This window comes from Mastomys coucha, unplaced genomic scaffold, assembly GCF_008632895.1.
Source record: "Mastomys coucha isolate ucsf_1 unplaced genomic scaffold, UCSF_Mcou_1 pScaffold23, whole genome shotgun sequence".
Lineage (NCBI taxonomy): Eukaryota > Metazoa > Chordata > Mammalia > Rodentia > Muridae > Mastomys > Mastomys coucha.
This window is the reverse complement of record NW_022196906.1, coordinates 91088267-91101926: the sequence shown is the minus strand read 5'-3', so window position 1 is coordinate 91101926 and position 13660 is coordinate 91088267. Positions and strand designations below refer to the sequence as shown.

Genomic DNA, 13660 nt, shown 5'->3' with positions numbered 1-13660 from the left:
GTGACCGAGAGACCTACTCTGAGAAATCCCTTCAGAAATTATGTGGTAAGCTTTTCCTTTGAGACTTTGTTCAATTAATAGCTTTCAAGTGATACATGCAAATGAAGTTTATCTAATTATAGCAAAAAGGCCAGCCTTCCCCACCTGCCACAGTCCTCCTGAATGGATCTTTGCTTAGGGCCGAAGGGTTGAGAAAACTCAGCTTTTTGGCCTCAGACACAACTGGTTCAGAGTCTGTTTGCCAGTTGTGTGGCTATAGGCAAGTAGTGTGACAGAGCTTCCATCCTTCACTGGTAAGACAGGGATTGAATAACAAATATTGGTTAAAAGTTTCCAGCATGAAGCCAAGTGACATTCCAGGTCTTTCCAGCATGCCCTGTTATGGAGAGCTGTTCGCCCAGGACCATTATGGAAAATGGTGCCAGGCAGCCTGCAGAAGGGTTCAACCCACCTCTATCAAGCCACATAATTTCCAAGGCCTGGTGCAAATGCAATGGTTAAGAATTTTACTATAGGAACAGCAAAGCACTAAACCAAGGGCCTGCAGCTAAACAACTGCTCAGGGTACAGGCCTGTGAAGCTGAGCCCAGCTGGCCATAGCAGAGCAACTTCATGTGTGGAGGCAAAAGGGGAACAGGCAAGGAATTATTAATGGAGAGGGAGAGCAGGCTGCAAGGAAGGAGAAAGGTCAGGAATTACTAGTAGGAAGTGGAGCTGATTAGAAGATACCTGGGAAGAGGCCTTTATTGAATACCCACTGTGTACATCCTGTGACATTCCATATGGGATGCTCCACCTAGAGTTCATATGTATACTGAAAAGAAAATATATCTACCCAGCTTTAAAGATGGAAACTTGGAGACTCAAAGTGTAGGCATCGTTGAAGTTTCCACAGACAGGAAATATCTAACATTGACTTTGAAAACAGGTCTATCTGAAAGGTAGGCCCATGGATTGAGAATTTATCAAGGCCGACCTGGCTCCTAGGGCTGACATGTAGCTTTCTCCAGTGAGCCTGTGAAGGAAAGACTAAGTATCCTGGGTGGTGGGGCCAGGCCACATGCTCTAGTAGCTGGCTGCTACTGTGTTGGCGGACCTCTTCATCTCCTTTGGACAGACAGTACTTCTTTGTTCTCTCCAGGAATATCCAGGGGCTCAAATGCAGCTCTCCAGCTTCACTGTGGGAGCTGAGGAAATGACTTCTTCCCACAGTGGCCTGCATTTGGCCGTAAACATGCCTCTTCTAGAGGAGAGTGAGGGCCCTCAGTTAGTTGTGAGCTTAGTTTCGACACGTCATGAAGGCCTTCTATATTATCTTTGGGATAATATTTTTTCATTTTTTTCTCACCCAAAGAACTAAGTAAAAATTTTAGAACCAAAATAAACCCCTATTAATCAGCATATTCGGTTTATCATATCACCAGGCTTTTGAGGAAGATCTGTGGGGATATCTGGCCTTCTGGAACAATTCAGTAGATTGGGGGTCGGGGGGAATGGTGTTTTGAACAACTATTTCAGCATGCTCATAGACTGCTCAAATCCTGTCCTGTCCTCTACTTGGTTCACAAAAGCCATCTAAGGTGACATCTTACTTGGAATAAATAAATATCCCTTTTCATTCTCCCTGTGCCAGGAGTGTCAGTGAACTCAACCCCACATGGCCACCAATGGGTTATAGTCATTTCCCTGAACTCCGGGCTAGAAGAAAATGATGAATCTGCTTGCTAAAGATCAGAGGGCCCAAGGGCACATGCTGTGACTTGATTTTCAATGTTGCTGGGGAGAGATGGGAGATAGAGAAAGAGCAAGAGTGTTTAAAAAAAAAAGAAAGAAAGAAAAAAAAGAAATAGCCAAGCCAAATTGCATGTGGCATGCTAACAGCTCACTCCATCTGGACTGCCAGCCTTGCAGGCTGACTCAGCTGGGGAAGCCAGCTTCCCCAGGTGTGCCTCATCGGTTTCTGGGAGCTGCCCTTTGAATGAGACAACTCTGCTTCTCTCTAGCCACCTACCCAGCAGCACTGCCTACTACTCTTATGGGATCCTTGTCCAGTAACCAAGGTGGACAGGTGAGTCAGGTCACCTACCCTACTACTTTTATAGAATCCCTGCCCAGTAACCAAAGTGGAAAAAGATGAGTCAGGTCTCATGTCAGAAGCCATATTTATGATTGGCCTACGGTAGAGTACTGCAGAACAGGGCAGAAGCAAAGGGCAGAACATCAGAAATCAGGCCCCTTGGCATCTAAAGGAAAAGGTAGGGGCTGGGTCATGGCCAGTACACAGGATGTGTGGTACTGTCTGACTTTTGTGGGCATCCTGGCTCCTGTCAACAGACCTCTGTGTCTTCAGTAGATGGTAGATAGATTTCTTGCTGCATCTCCCAACCAGAGAGCTGCTGTGATACTTTAAACTTGGCATTCGTGCATTTTTCATCCTACAAATCTTTATTAACTTTAAAGGGAAACAGGGAGAGCAATTAGGATGGTATTACCATCGCCTAAGCAACAGATAATGAGTTCGGAACCAGGGGAGTGGCTGTAGGGATGAATTTAGGACAGGTAAGAGGCAAAATCAGCAAGATTTAATGAGTGGTAAGCTATTGGAAGAGAGAAGGAACTTTAAAGTGCCAGCACCAGTGTCTAACTTGATAAACAGGCCACACCCTCAACCAGAAACCCAGGAGCAAGGGTACATTTACGAGACATCCCTGCAGCCCCCTGGGCACAACCAACTTCCAGCCTCCTCTCAGTTCTCCTGGGGATCTGCCTCAACCTACCGTTCCACCACCATGGCTCGCTTCCTGCTGCTCCTTTTGTCTCCTTCCTTGGTTCCTCTCATCCCCAAGCCTTAGTTTTTCTCTCCCAAGCCCCTCCCCTCGGCCGCTATGTCATCTGTTCCCTTGCTCAGTTAGGTCAAGTCTCCTGTTGCTTGCATGGGAGCCAAAGCTCTGCTGCATCCTCTGCGTTAGTGTGGTCGGAGAGGGACCCAGCCAGACTGGCTTCCCAAGCACTAATGGGAGTGACTCCAACTTGAGGGGGAAGTGGGCAGTAGCTGATGCTTGCTGGTGTCAGAAGGCACCCAAGCAGACATGGCAGCATGGGAGCCAGACCTGGAGAAGCTCACTGCATGGCAGACAGTTTGCTTCCTGAGATTTAAGCCTGGAGATGCTTCCTTTCTGCCGTGGAACAATATAGTGGAGTCCCCTGGACCTGTGTCTCCTCCAGATTGTATACCAGATACAGCGTTAAGCTGATCTATCTTCCAGATTCCACATGAAGCCTGGCTTCTCAGAGGAGATGGCCAATTGCCCATAACCTTTTCAGGAATTCAGGGAACAGTCTTGTCTCAGGGTCAGGCTTTCCAGATGTGAAAAGCCACAGCACTGTATTGAGGACGAAAGGCAAGAAGCAGCCCTCGGGGAGACCCCTCAGCCAAATCAAATTTGACATTCACGACAGCCCAAGAAAAGGTTCCCTTCCTTGACCCTATGTCACTACATATTATATGGAATAGGAAAGTACTTTGTGGTGCATATGACCTTTGTAACACAGAGGCCAGGCTGTTCCAGGGGGGTCATAGGGTTCCTGGCAGCTGGCCACTACTTCCTGAACACAATGCCAAGGGCAGCTGTTTTGTTTGTAAGTCAAGAGTTCCCAAGACAGGTCCTGCTGAAGAAAAGGCCACGCTGTATGAGCATGCTATTAAAATCAAGTGCTTTCCAAGCTAGGGCTGAGTGGATAACCCAACCCTATGTTCTTCTCCAGATTTATATACTGATAAGCTGGGGAATTCATTCATACATTAATTACTTCGACAAATGTTTTTGTTTGCGTAAGTGCTGTGTAACTCTTAAAATGATATAGAAGCATCCATAACATAAAATCACCTAATAATTTGGTTTCCTAGGAAGACAGACATATGTTTAAAGAGGAGTTGCAATGCAACATTTAGGAAGTATGAGAATCTAAGGTTTTCTATGATAGCTTTTCAGCTTAGCAGAGCTTGTCCAAAGACTTATTATCAGAGGCTCTGATGCCCTCAGAGTCCCACAAATTAGGGATGTCATCATGGGTAGTGTTCCCTGGGTGACAGTAGGAGCCCTTGGTTTTTCTCAAAGCTTTACTCCATAGAGCTTCACTTCAATAGCTTTGTGATCAGATTAACTTACTAATTTGATAGGATATCTGTTGAACACACTCACTCACCATGATGGCGTGTGCAGTGAGTCTCTCTCTCTCTCTCTCTCTCTCTCTCTCTCTCTCTCTCTCTCTCTCTCTCTCTCTCTCTCTCTGCTGTTTTGCTGGAGGCCAATTATGCAACTACCACACCACTGCCTTCCTTTCAGAGAAGGTTTTTGTCTATGGTGGCGTTTCCCAAGCTGTTCAGAAACTAAGTAGGTGACCATGGCTCCACCCCAGGAGTCTGTCAACCAAAGCCCAGCTTGTTTTACCTAGAAACCTAAGTTTCTGTTTTTCAAGGCCTTCAGATCTCAAGCATATAGACGGGAAAATAGAAACCATAGTTGCCTACATCATTTGCTTCTATGCATCATCAGGAAGGATGGTCAGGCAGGCTCTGCCGCAGTAAAAAATGACCTCGTGATCTCATTGGCTTAAAATAACCAAGGTTTATTATTCCTACCACATGTCCTTCTTGGATTGGACAAGACCCCAGCTAATAGGGTAGCCTCTATCTAGAACATTGTTCATCCCAGGAAAGGTGGAAAAGATTCATGGTGAACTGTGAACTATCACTTTTCTTTCCTAATATGGCACATGTCACTTACATTCCTGTTTCTCTGGTTAGAGCAGAACTTGTGATCAAAGGGCTCATATGTCGGGCGTACCAGCACCCAGGCCCTGTAGTCCACTAGGCACTTGAAGAGGGCCTTTTTGGATTCTGCCAAGAATCTCTACTCAGAACTGTTCTACCCCTTTAACTGTTTCCCTCAGGAGAATTAAAAGGCTTACTGGGTCCCTAAAAGTAGGGCCATTTTCATGTGATTAAAAGTTGTGCTTTCATGGCAATGCTTGGCATAGCTTGGACATTGCATACACATTTATTGAGATAGTATAGAATCACTCCATGCATCTGCTTATTGCTCACCACGTGTCTCTCTGAGAATACTGAAGAATGAGCATTGATCTTAGATGATCTTAAATGAAGCAGTTCCTCTCTCGAGATTCTCCCACTGATCCCATACCTCCTATGCCACCTGACTCTGGAGGCTCCATGCATATCACTCCTCCCACAGTCCTACTTTCAAATGCTAGGGGACACTGCCTATCCATACCTAGGCCATGCATAACAGGATCCTTAGTGACCACCACTCCATGGACCGTTTGACCTCCTACATTCTCCTGTGCCCAGAAAGCTCTCTCATTCTGTCCTGTCTCTATTTGCTACTCAAAACAGCTTCTCCACCCTAATAGAACCCAGGAACTTGAAATCAGACGTCCTTACTAGTTTGGAGTACGTAACACTGGGAGGCAATGGCTGCAATGTACCAGAAGAACAGGAATTCTTAGCATCTAGTGGCTCCAGGGACTGTCACAGAGGACTCCAAAGAAGCGGCATAAGCATACTCGGTGTGCAAACGCTGCCATACCATGTCTACAAGTGGCATGTCTTGTTTTCCTACAGCTTTCCCATGGGATCCTTTAGGAAGAAGAGATGAAAGAACTTTGGATGGAAGTGAATCTTTCTCGGATTGTTTAAGTGTAACAAGAAATACATTCAGTCTGTTAAGTCGGTGAAAGTCTGTACCATCTGGTTAAATGTATCCTGTTCTCCAGCAGGAACATCTGCAGGACAGGGAAGAGGGACAGCCTTTTCCTTCCATAGAAGACACTGGCGCTCTGCTTGGGTGGCCTCAGTGTGCCTCTCTGTGAGAAGACACATGTATAAAGACTAGGTATCCCATAGGACTGGAGTGGTCATCTCAGCTCATTGGATCAGCTGTATATCACGGCTGCACCTGTCTCTTGTCAGTCACGTGGTGGTACAACCCTGGTCTAGTCATTTCCTCCCCTGGTCCTCAGTATCCACATTTGCTAATACACAAAAGTTATGGAAGTTTGCTTCCGTTCACTGAGGGGGGGGTTCAGTAAGGGTCCTCAGCTTTGGATCCAGAAAGTCCCAGCCGTGAGTCCACTTAATAGCTGGTGATAAGTCTGGCTTCCCTCAGCCTGGGGCCTCTTCCCTGTCAACCAGAATCTTAGTGGTAGTCACCACACAACCATATAACAAAGAACATGTAAGGTAGCTCAGTAATTCTGGTCTGGTGTCTACTCAGGGTCCCATAGAAAGATCCTTGGGATATAAGGAAGTAAATGATTAAAAAGAAAAAAAGATAAAGTTCTGTGGATTCCAGGTCTGTCTAGAGAACACCCCTGTTCCAACCAGTTGGTTCCCCAAAACTTTTCATGCCTCCCCCACTATGCAACAGTAGTCTTTGCTCTGTGCTTTTCTCCAAATCTGTTTTGGGAAAACTTTTCAAACTGTGACTTCTCCAGGCACAGTAAGACTCTTAACCAATAGAGGGAGCCTTGGATGATAGATGATTCCCAGCCCTGCCAAGCCTCTTGCTGGGTCTCCTGTGTGCACCCTGGCTGCTCTGTTGAGGGTCTAAGACAGCGTATGTGTCCCTCTGCACTGTCCTTGGATAAACCTTATTGACTTCTCAGGGGTTCTAAATGATCAGCCTGTATCTTTGCAGATATCGTAGGTTTCAGTAACCAGCAGTGTGTGCCTCAGTCATTGCTTGTCTTCATGCTGCACAAATCCCAGGTCTAACGCCATTATCAGTAAGAGAAGCTGTTGTGATATGATTCTGTGAGTGATGGGAAAAATGAACTTTTTGATATCCCACGAATCTCTCATTCCCAAATGACCCACTAATCTCTGCCAGCTACCACCTTGACTGATGCCTTTTTACCAATATATATGGAGAATGCAGCTCAAAGAGGGTAAAATGGTAGAGTGAGCTTGTTTTTCAGATAGGTGGTTTATGCATGGGGGCCATTGTGGGGTGAGAATAACTGGCTATGATAAGAACTGTGAGGCATGGACAAGAGGCAGGATGGTCACCTGAGCACTGGGAATTGCCAGAGCCCACCTGCTGCCTGTCATTTCTTCCTTCCTTCCTCCATTTCTTATGTTGTCCCTTTATTCTGCTATATGTATGTTGTATTGTTGTATGTATGTTGTATTATGTATATATGTGGTGTATGTTCTTATTAGTGTATATGTGTATACATGAGCACATAGATGTGTGTGTGTGTGTGTGTGTGTGTGTGTGTGTGTGTGTGTAAGCCAGAAGTAGACATTAGGTGTCTCTCTTTAATTTTTGAGTCCGGGTCCCTTGCTAAACCTGAAGCTAATTGATTGGCTAGGCTGGCTATACAATGAGCTTCTAGCTTCTGTTTGTCTCTACCTACTCCCTCCTAGTTCTGGGGTTAAGGCATGCCCCACTGTGCCTGGTTGTTTGTTTGGGGTGTGTGTGTGTGTGTGTGTGTGTGTGTGTGTGTGTGTGTGTGTGCGTGTGTTCTGGAGAACCTAACTTTATGTTTGTGAGGCAGGCACTTTACTGATTGAGTCATCTCCCTGCCTCCACCAGAGCATCTTAGGGTTGCGGGGACACTGGAAAAGAGGAAGGGCAGTTGTAAATAGGAACTGCGTACCTATTATGTGTCAAGTGCAGTAATAGGCAACATCCCTAGAAAATGCCCATGTGACTCATGCCATCAATTCTGCCCACACCTCCCACAGAGAATAATGACTGAAAAGCCTGTATCCCCCAGCAGAAGGCTGAACCTTCTGGAAGCCCTTTTAGGATGAACTTAATGCAGTGCAAAGCAGAGCATCTGTGTTCAAAAGGAATTTCCCTGTATATTATAGTCTTTCACTCCGAGCCAGTGAACATGTGCCTGATGGTCCTTTCCAAAGCCAAAGGGAGGTCTGGCAAGGATGAACATTATAAAGAAGTATATTGGTTTCCAACATGGCACCTTCCTGAGGAGTTTGCACTGGAGGATACTTTTTCTGACAGCTGACCTTGAAACCCAAACCCTAGGTGAGATAACTTTCTGCCCTACAGATGGCAAAAGGCCAATGACCCAATGAACATCAGACAGTGCACATTCCCCACCATCCTTTATAGCATCAGCTTTGTCTCCTCTGTACCACCATCACAACATTTACATGACTGGTGAGTGTCCTACCAGGAGACAGCCCCATGCACAGCCCTGGCAAAACTTGCATTCCCCAATCCTTTAAACGTGAACATAGCAGGAAGATCCCAACCTAATGGAGAGGATGCTGCTCAATAAAATGAATGAGGACCCAAGGGTCCTCCCAGAAGAACAGTCTAGTCATTCCTGACAAGCCAGCTGTTCCTCTCCCTTCAGCCCACCTTCCACAAAGATGTCCTGTGATTGTCTCAAAATGTTAATCTTCCCTTATAGGTATACCCTTGCTGTTTGGAGATAAGCCCTCCTCTTCTAGCCTGGAATGATAGTGATAGTAAAAAAAAATTACAATAATGATAATGATAAAATTATAGCTCACACCAAGCGAGCCCTCAATATTTAATGAAGCTGTAAGCTTGAATACATGATATCATTCTGTCCCCATATACACTGAGGAAGGGAATCCAGTCAGAAAGATTGATGTGTTCCCAGACACAGAGCTGCTGAGTCAAGCTGCCAGGTGTCAAATTCAAGTGGTGTCAACCTCAGAGGCCCTGTTTTCAAGCACTGTACCATTTGGCTTCAGAAAATGGTCCTGGAAAATGTAGTGTATACAAAGTGGCTTACACACCTTCTCTCTAGATGAGAACCTAGAATTTTCCTCAGTCTTAACCCTGATTATATTATGTTGTCTTATAGATTCTTCATGGCATTGAGTATCTGATTCATCTTCATGTGGCTAGAACTCAGAAAGGATCATGGCGTAGGGATGATGCTCACTAAAGGACTGGCAGATTGATTGATTAATAGGTGCACGAATGAATCCATTCATCCAAATGAAGCTCTGGCTGTCTGCAGAAAACCAAGCTACTAAAAGGCCCAATGATTCTCCCAATCCTTGAGGCTCCTCTCACACCTTTTCCTTATACGATAGGTAGTTGATTGTACCTGCTTAGACATACGCATCGCATTTATCTGCATGCTAGTGTATGTCTAAACAGACCAGGATCAAGTCAGAGGCTCGAATGATATTGGATTCTTTTCTGAGCCACCTAGGTCAGGAGTAGGCCCAGACCTCAGTGAGTACACTAGCTCCGCTATGACCCAGAAACATAACTCATCCTTGAGAAATAACCACTGTGCTTCCTTCTCTTCCCCTTGCAGGAGCATCCTCGGGCATCATCGATCTCTTGCCGTCCCCTAGCGCAGCTACCAACTGGACTGCGGGACTGTTGGTGGACAGCAGTGAGATGATCTTCAAGTTTGACGGCAGGCAGGGTGCCAAGATCCCTGATGGGATTGTGCCCAAGAACCTGACGGACCAGTTCACCATCACCATGTGGATGAAACATGGCCCCAGCCCCGGTGTGAGAGCTGAGAAAGAAACAATCCTCTGTAACTCAGATAAAACTGGTGAGTCTGAAACTGTACGACCGCCCTGATTAAATGTTTTCCTCTATAGAGTTGCCATGAGCTGGGTGGTGGTGGCGCACACCTTTAATCCCAGCACATGGGAGGCAGAGGCAGGCGGATTTCTGAGTTCGAGGCCAGCCTGGTCTACAGAGTGAGTTCCAGGACAGCCAGGGGAAACCCTGCCTTGAGAAACCAAAAATAAAACAAACAAAAAAAAAATAACAAAACAAAAGAGCTGTCATGATTGTGGTATCCTTTCATGGCAATAAAACCTAAGACATTATATAATTATTTTCAAAAGCCCTCTTTGAATACAAGTATCTTTGTCAATTTGAAGCCGTATTTTGAAAAGGGAGAGTGGAAGCTAACAGGTGCTGCACATTTTTCTCTCATACCAAGCCTGCACAGGGATCTTTGAGGATTGCCCACACCCCATAACTTACAGATGGGTGACCTTGTTTTAGTATTCTCTTCCTCAGAGTCGTTTTTGCTGATTCAGTAACTTAAACATACATGAAGCGCTCAGAATAAGGATGGGCACATAGAATGCATCGTTGGTACCAGCTACGCCTTTTCTGAACCTTTACATGGAATTTTATGAAAGCAGTATTGTGGAAACATCCACGGAGAGGTCACACGTCTTGTCCCAAGTAGTTACACAACCAATAAACACCAGAACTGAAAGGTCAATTCATGTACTACTAAATCACATCCTATGCATTTATCACTGTGCTTCCATGAGTATGTGCGTACGTGCACGCATGCACACACACACACACACACACACACACACACACACACACGTCTTGAGATCTTTTGCAAGATTTACAACTCTGCCTTTAATTGTGATTCCAGTCTCCCATTTCAAATGTAACTTTTGTTAAAATACTCAAGGAAGTCAGTGTTTCTAACTGTAAGATAGTGCAGAGGGTTGCCCACAGCTCTTCGCCTGCTGTCAGACAATTCGAGTCCTCAGCTCAATGAGATGGCTGCTTAACTGTGACTCCTGAGGAGTTATTAAGCTCCATGGGCCTCAGTTTTCCCACATGCCATGTAGAGGAAATGATCATGAAATGATATATGAAATCATTTAAATCAGATACAGATCTCAAGTTGAGGTAGTATCGCTGGCACCATCATTGCTATTACTCTTTCTGAGTTTATTCCATGTCATGCCACTACAAGATCCTCCATATTTTCCATCCCAGTTGATCCATGTAGACTGTATTAATGTGTTTTCTTCTAGACAGATACCAGGCCAGGGTTGTCTGGCCTTTGCCTACTCACAAGACCAGTCTATGTAGAAGGAGGCAGCATTAGCGTGAGGCAGCATTGGCATGAGGCAGCATTGGCATGAGGCAGCATTGGCATGAGGCAGCATTAGCATGAGGCAGCATTAGCATGAGGCAGCATTGGCATTAGCCCTTCTCCAGACCTTCACGCAAGGAGGATGTCAGGGACCTACATGAGGTGACACTAAGCTTGGGGCTTGACTTAGTGGCCTGGTCCTAGCAATACCTGGTGGTTCCACAGGACATCATGGCTCAGAGTCAGTGTCACACTGAGGCCACAACTTATGGTGCAGATGTGAGGCAGCTGATGAAGACTTAGCAGCCACAGGTATGATTGTTTCTTGAATGTGTGTCAAGCACTCTCCAGGAGTGCTTGACAGAGAAAGTAGGCAGTGTTTCTGCCTATACAAGGGCATCTGAAACAGAAGGGCTAGAGTCATGGGCACTGACAACACGACTCCCTAGAACAGTGTGATGTATAGAACCTCTTATTGCACATCCTGGAGCAGACTCTTAGGATAGAGGCACTACGGGTTATAAGAATAAGCCAGCAAAGCTTTATAAAGTATATGTGCCAGGGCCTCATCCTAGATGCGCAGGCCAGTGCATCTCTAGAGGGCAGCCATGGCTGCAATCTGCAATGAGGCCTTCCAATCACAGTGGCTCACCATCAAGAGGCTCTGAACCTCAGACGTGCAAGGCCTGTGCCTCAGCTCTGACCTCACAGGAAGCCACGACTTCACAGTTAGCTTAAGATTGGCACAGAGGGCAGGAGACGTGGTATAGTGGGGAACAGCACTTGTCACCAAGGGTAACAACCGGAGTTTGATGTCTCCATGTCATAGGAGAGAACCAATTCCTGCAAATTGTCCCCTGACCTCCACAAGTACAAGGTGGTGTTCATGTGTACATGCATGTATGCCAACATTCATATGCACATGTACATATGTATACACACATGTGCAAGTGCATACATCATAAATACATATTTGAAAAATGATTGTTACAGCAAAAATGGAAAGGGTACAGTCTAATTTAGCTCTCGGCATGGAAAGTAATATAAATACAAAAGATTAGGGTTTAATGGAGACCTGATTCAGACTTTTATCATATATCAGGAAGTCTTTTCAGTGGCAAAGTGATAAATATTACAGCAAAAATGGAAAAGGCACAGGAAAGTATCAAAACATACAAACTACTTAAAATCCAAACACTTGGAGAGATATCTGGTAAAGTTCTGTACACTTCATTTAAATGTTACCTTTATTTCTATAAATACATAGAATGTCTTCCCATTTAAATCTATTTTAACATTGGATTACTGTGCCATGAATAACTATACCCAGGTCATGTATCCATGTGATAAAGTATTCTGTTTCAGAAGGGTGAGCGTGACAAAATGTCACATGGCCCACACTGGCCTTGAACTTCTGAGCCTCCCGACTCCACATCTCAAGTGTTAGAATTGCAAGCATGTACCACCATGCCTGCATGATGAAGTAGCTTTTGGAAACTAAATTACATGCCAGTTTAAAACTCTGCTATGTGGATTTATCATACTTTATGTAATGGCTTCTTTTGCTGGCTACTTAGAGTGTCTGCTTTTAAAGGCTAAAAATAAAAAAAATAAAAAAATAAAAAAAAAAAAGTGCCGTAGTGAGCCTTCTAGAACATAACTTTCACACATTTCTGATTGTTTCCTGGCTGGAAGTTGAATTACTAAGTCACAGAATATAAATATTGAGAAACGTTTAGTGAAAATGATGAAATTGGCCTTCGTGGGCATCACACTGCTTTCTGTTTGATGCACCGAACAAAACATAGTGATGTTGGTCCATTATAAAGTCCTCTATAAATAGTTGGAGAGCAGAATTGATTAGTCAGCAAAGGCTAACTAACTGGAAGAAAGAGAGAAAGGGAAAACCACCATTGCTGTTATCACCAGTAAATCTCTCAGTGGCTGCCACTCTCTCATGGTTCTTCTCGTTCATTGTCCAGTGGTGGGTGTGGAGGGAAAAGCTCTGCCTGGTCCAGATATTCTGAGACAAGAATCCTTGCATTGTTTGGTCTGGCTTTACTCAGCCATCAAAGAGAAAGAACTAGTGTTGAGTGAAGAGGGTTTTATTGACATAGACGGCAGGCTGTTTGTGTCACCTCTAATCACCACCTTCCTCTTGCCAGAACTTAGTCACAGGGCCTTCATCCAATCACAGAGAGGCTGTGAAATGCAATTAACCATATACTGAGAGCAAAAGATGCAGAGTTAGGTGTCTCTGCCACAAGGGATGCTTGGCGTTCGCTGGCCTTTGTCTCTATTCTCTTTGCTGGCCCCATTCTCTATGTGGGTGATGTTATTGCCTGTTACCACCCATGATTCCTCCCCAGCTCCTGTCATCTCCCCACAGCCCCTTTATGCTCACACATATGTCTCTGCAGCTGGGATCTCTTCCTCCTTAGGTACAGTTGTCTGGCTCACTTTGAGTTCAACCGGAAACGGTGATTGACAAGTGGATATACATAGTGCTTGACATTTCATGCTGGGAATTCTAAGATGGAGTAGGGCATCAACCTGGCCTAGCCCTGGCAGAACATCTACCTGGTAGTGAGTACAACAATGGCTCACTAGCCTATGGGAAAACAAGGGTGTGCCCACAGCTCTGGAATGACTAGAAAATTACTCAAAAAGGATTGCAACTGTAAGAGTAGGAGGCATCCCTACTCCCTGCTGCCCATTTGGCAGACCAGGAGATGCCCCTTGTGTTTGT

General features: G+C 45.1%; 1 protein-coding gene across 1 annotated transcript in view; it reads left to right on the top strand.

Annotated features, from left to right (window-relative positions):
• Positions 1 to 13660, top strand: part of Clstn2 (calsyntenin 2) — a 593894-nt gene that overhangs the window by 495927 nt on the left and 84307 nt on the right. The window contains exons 6-7 of the mRNA XM_031345279.1: positions 1 to 45; positions 9355 to 9603. The exon at positions 1 to 45 is cut by the window's left edge and continues 141 nt beyond it. Of these exons, the coding sequence (XP_031201139.1) occupies positions 1 to 45; positions 9355 to 9603 (294 nt within the window). The remainder of the gene's footprint in view (positions 46 to 9354; positions 9604 to 13660) is intronic.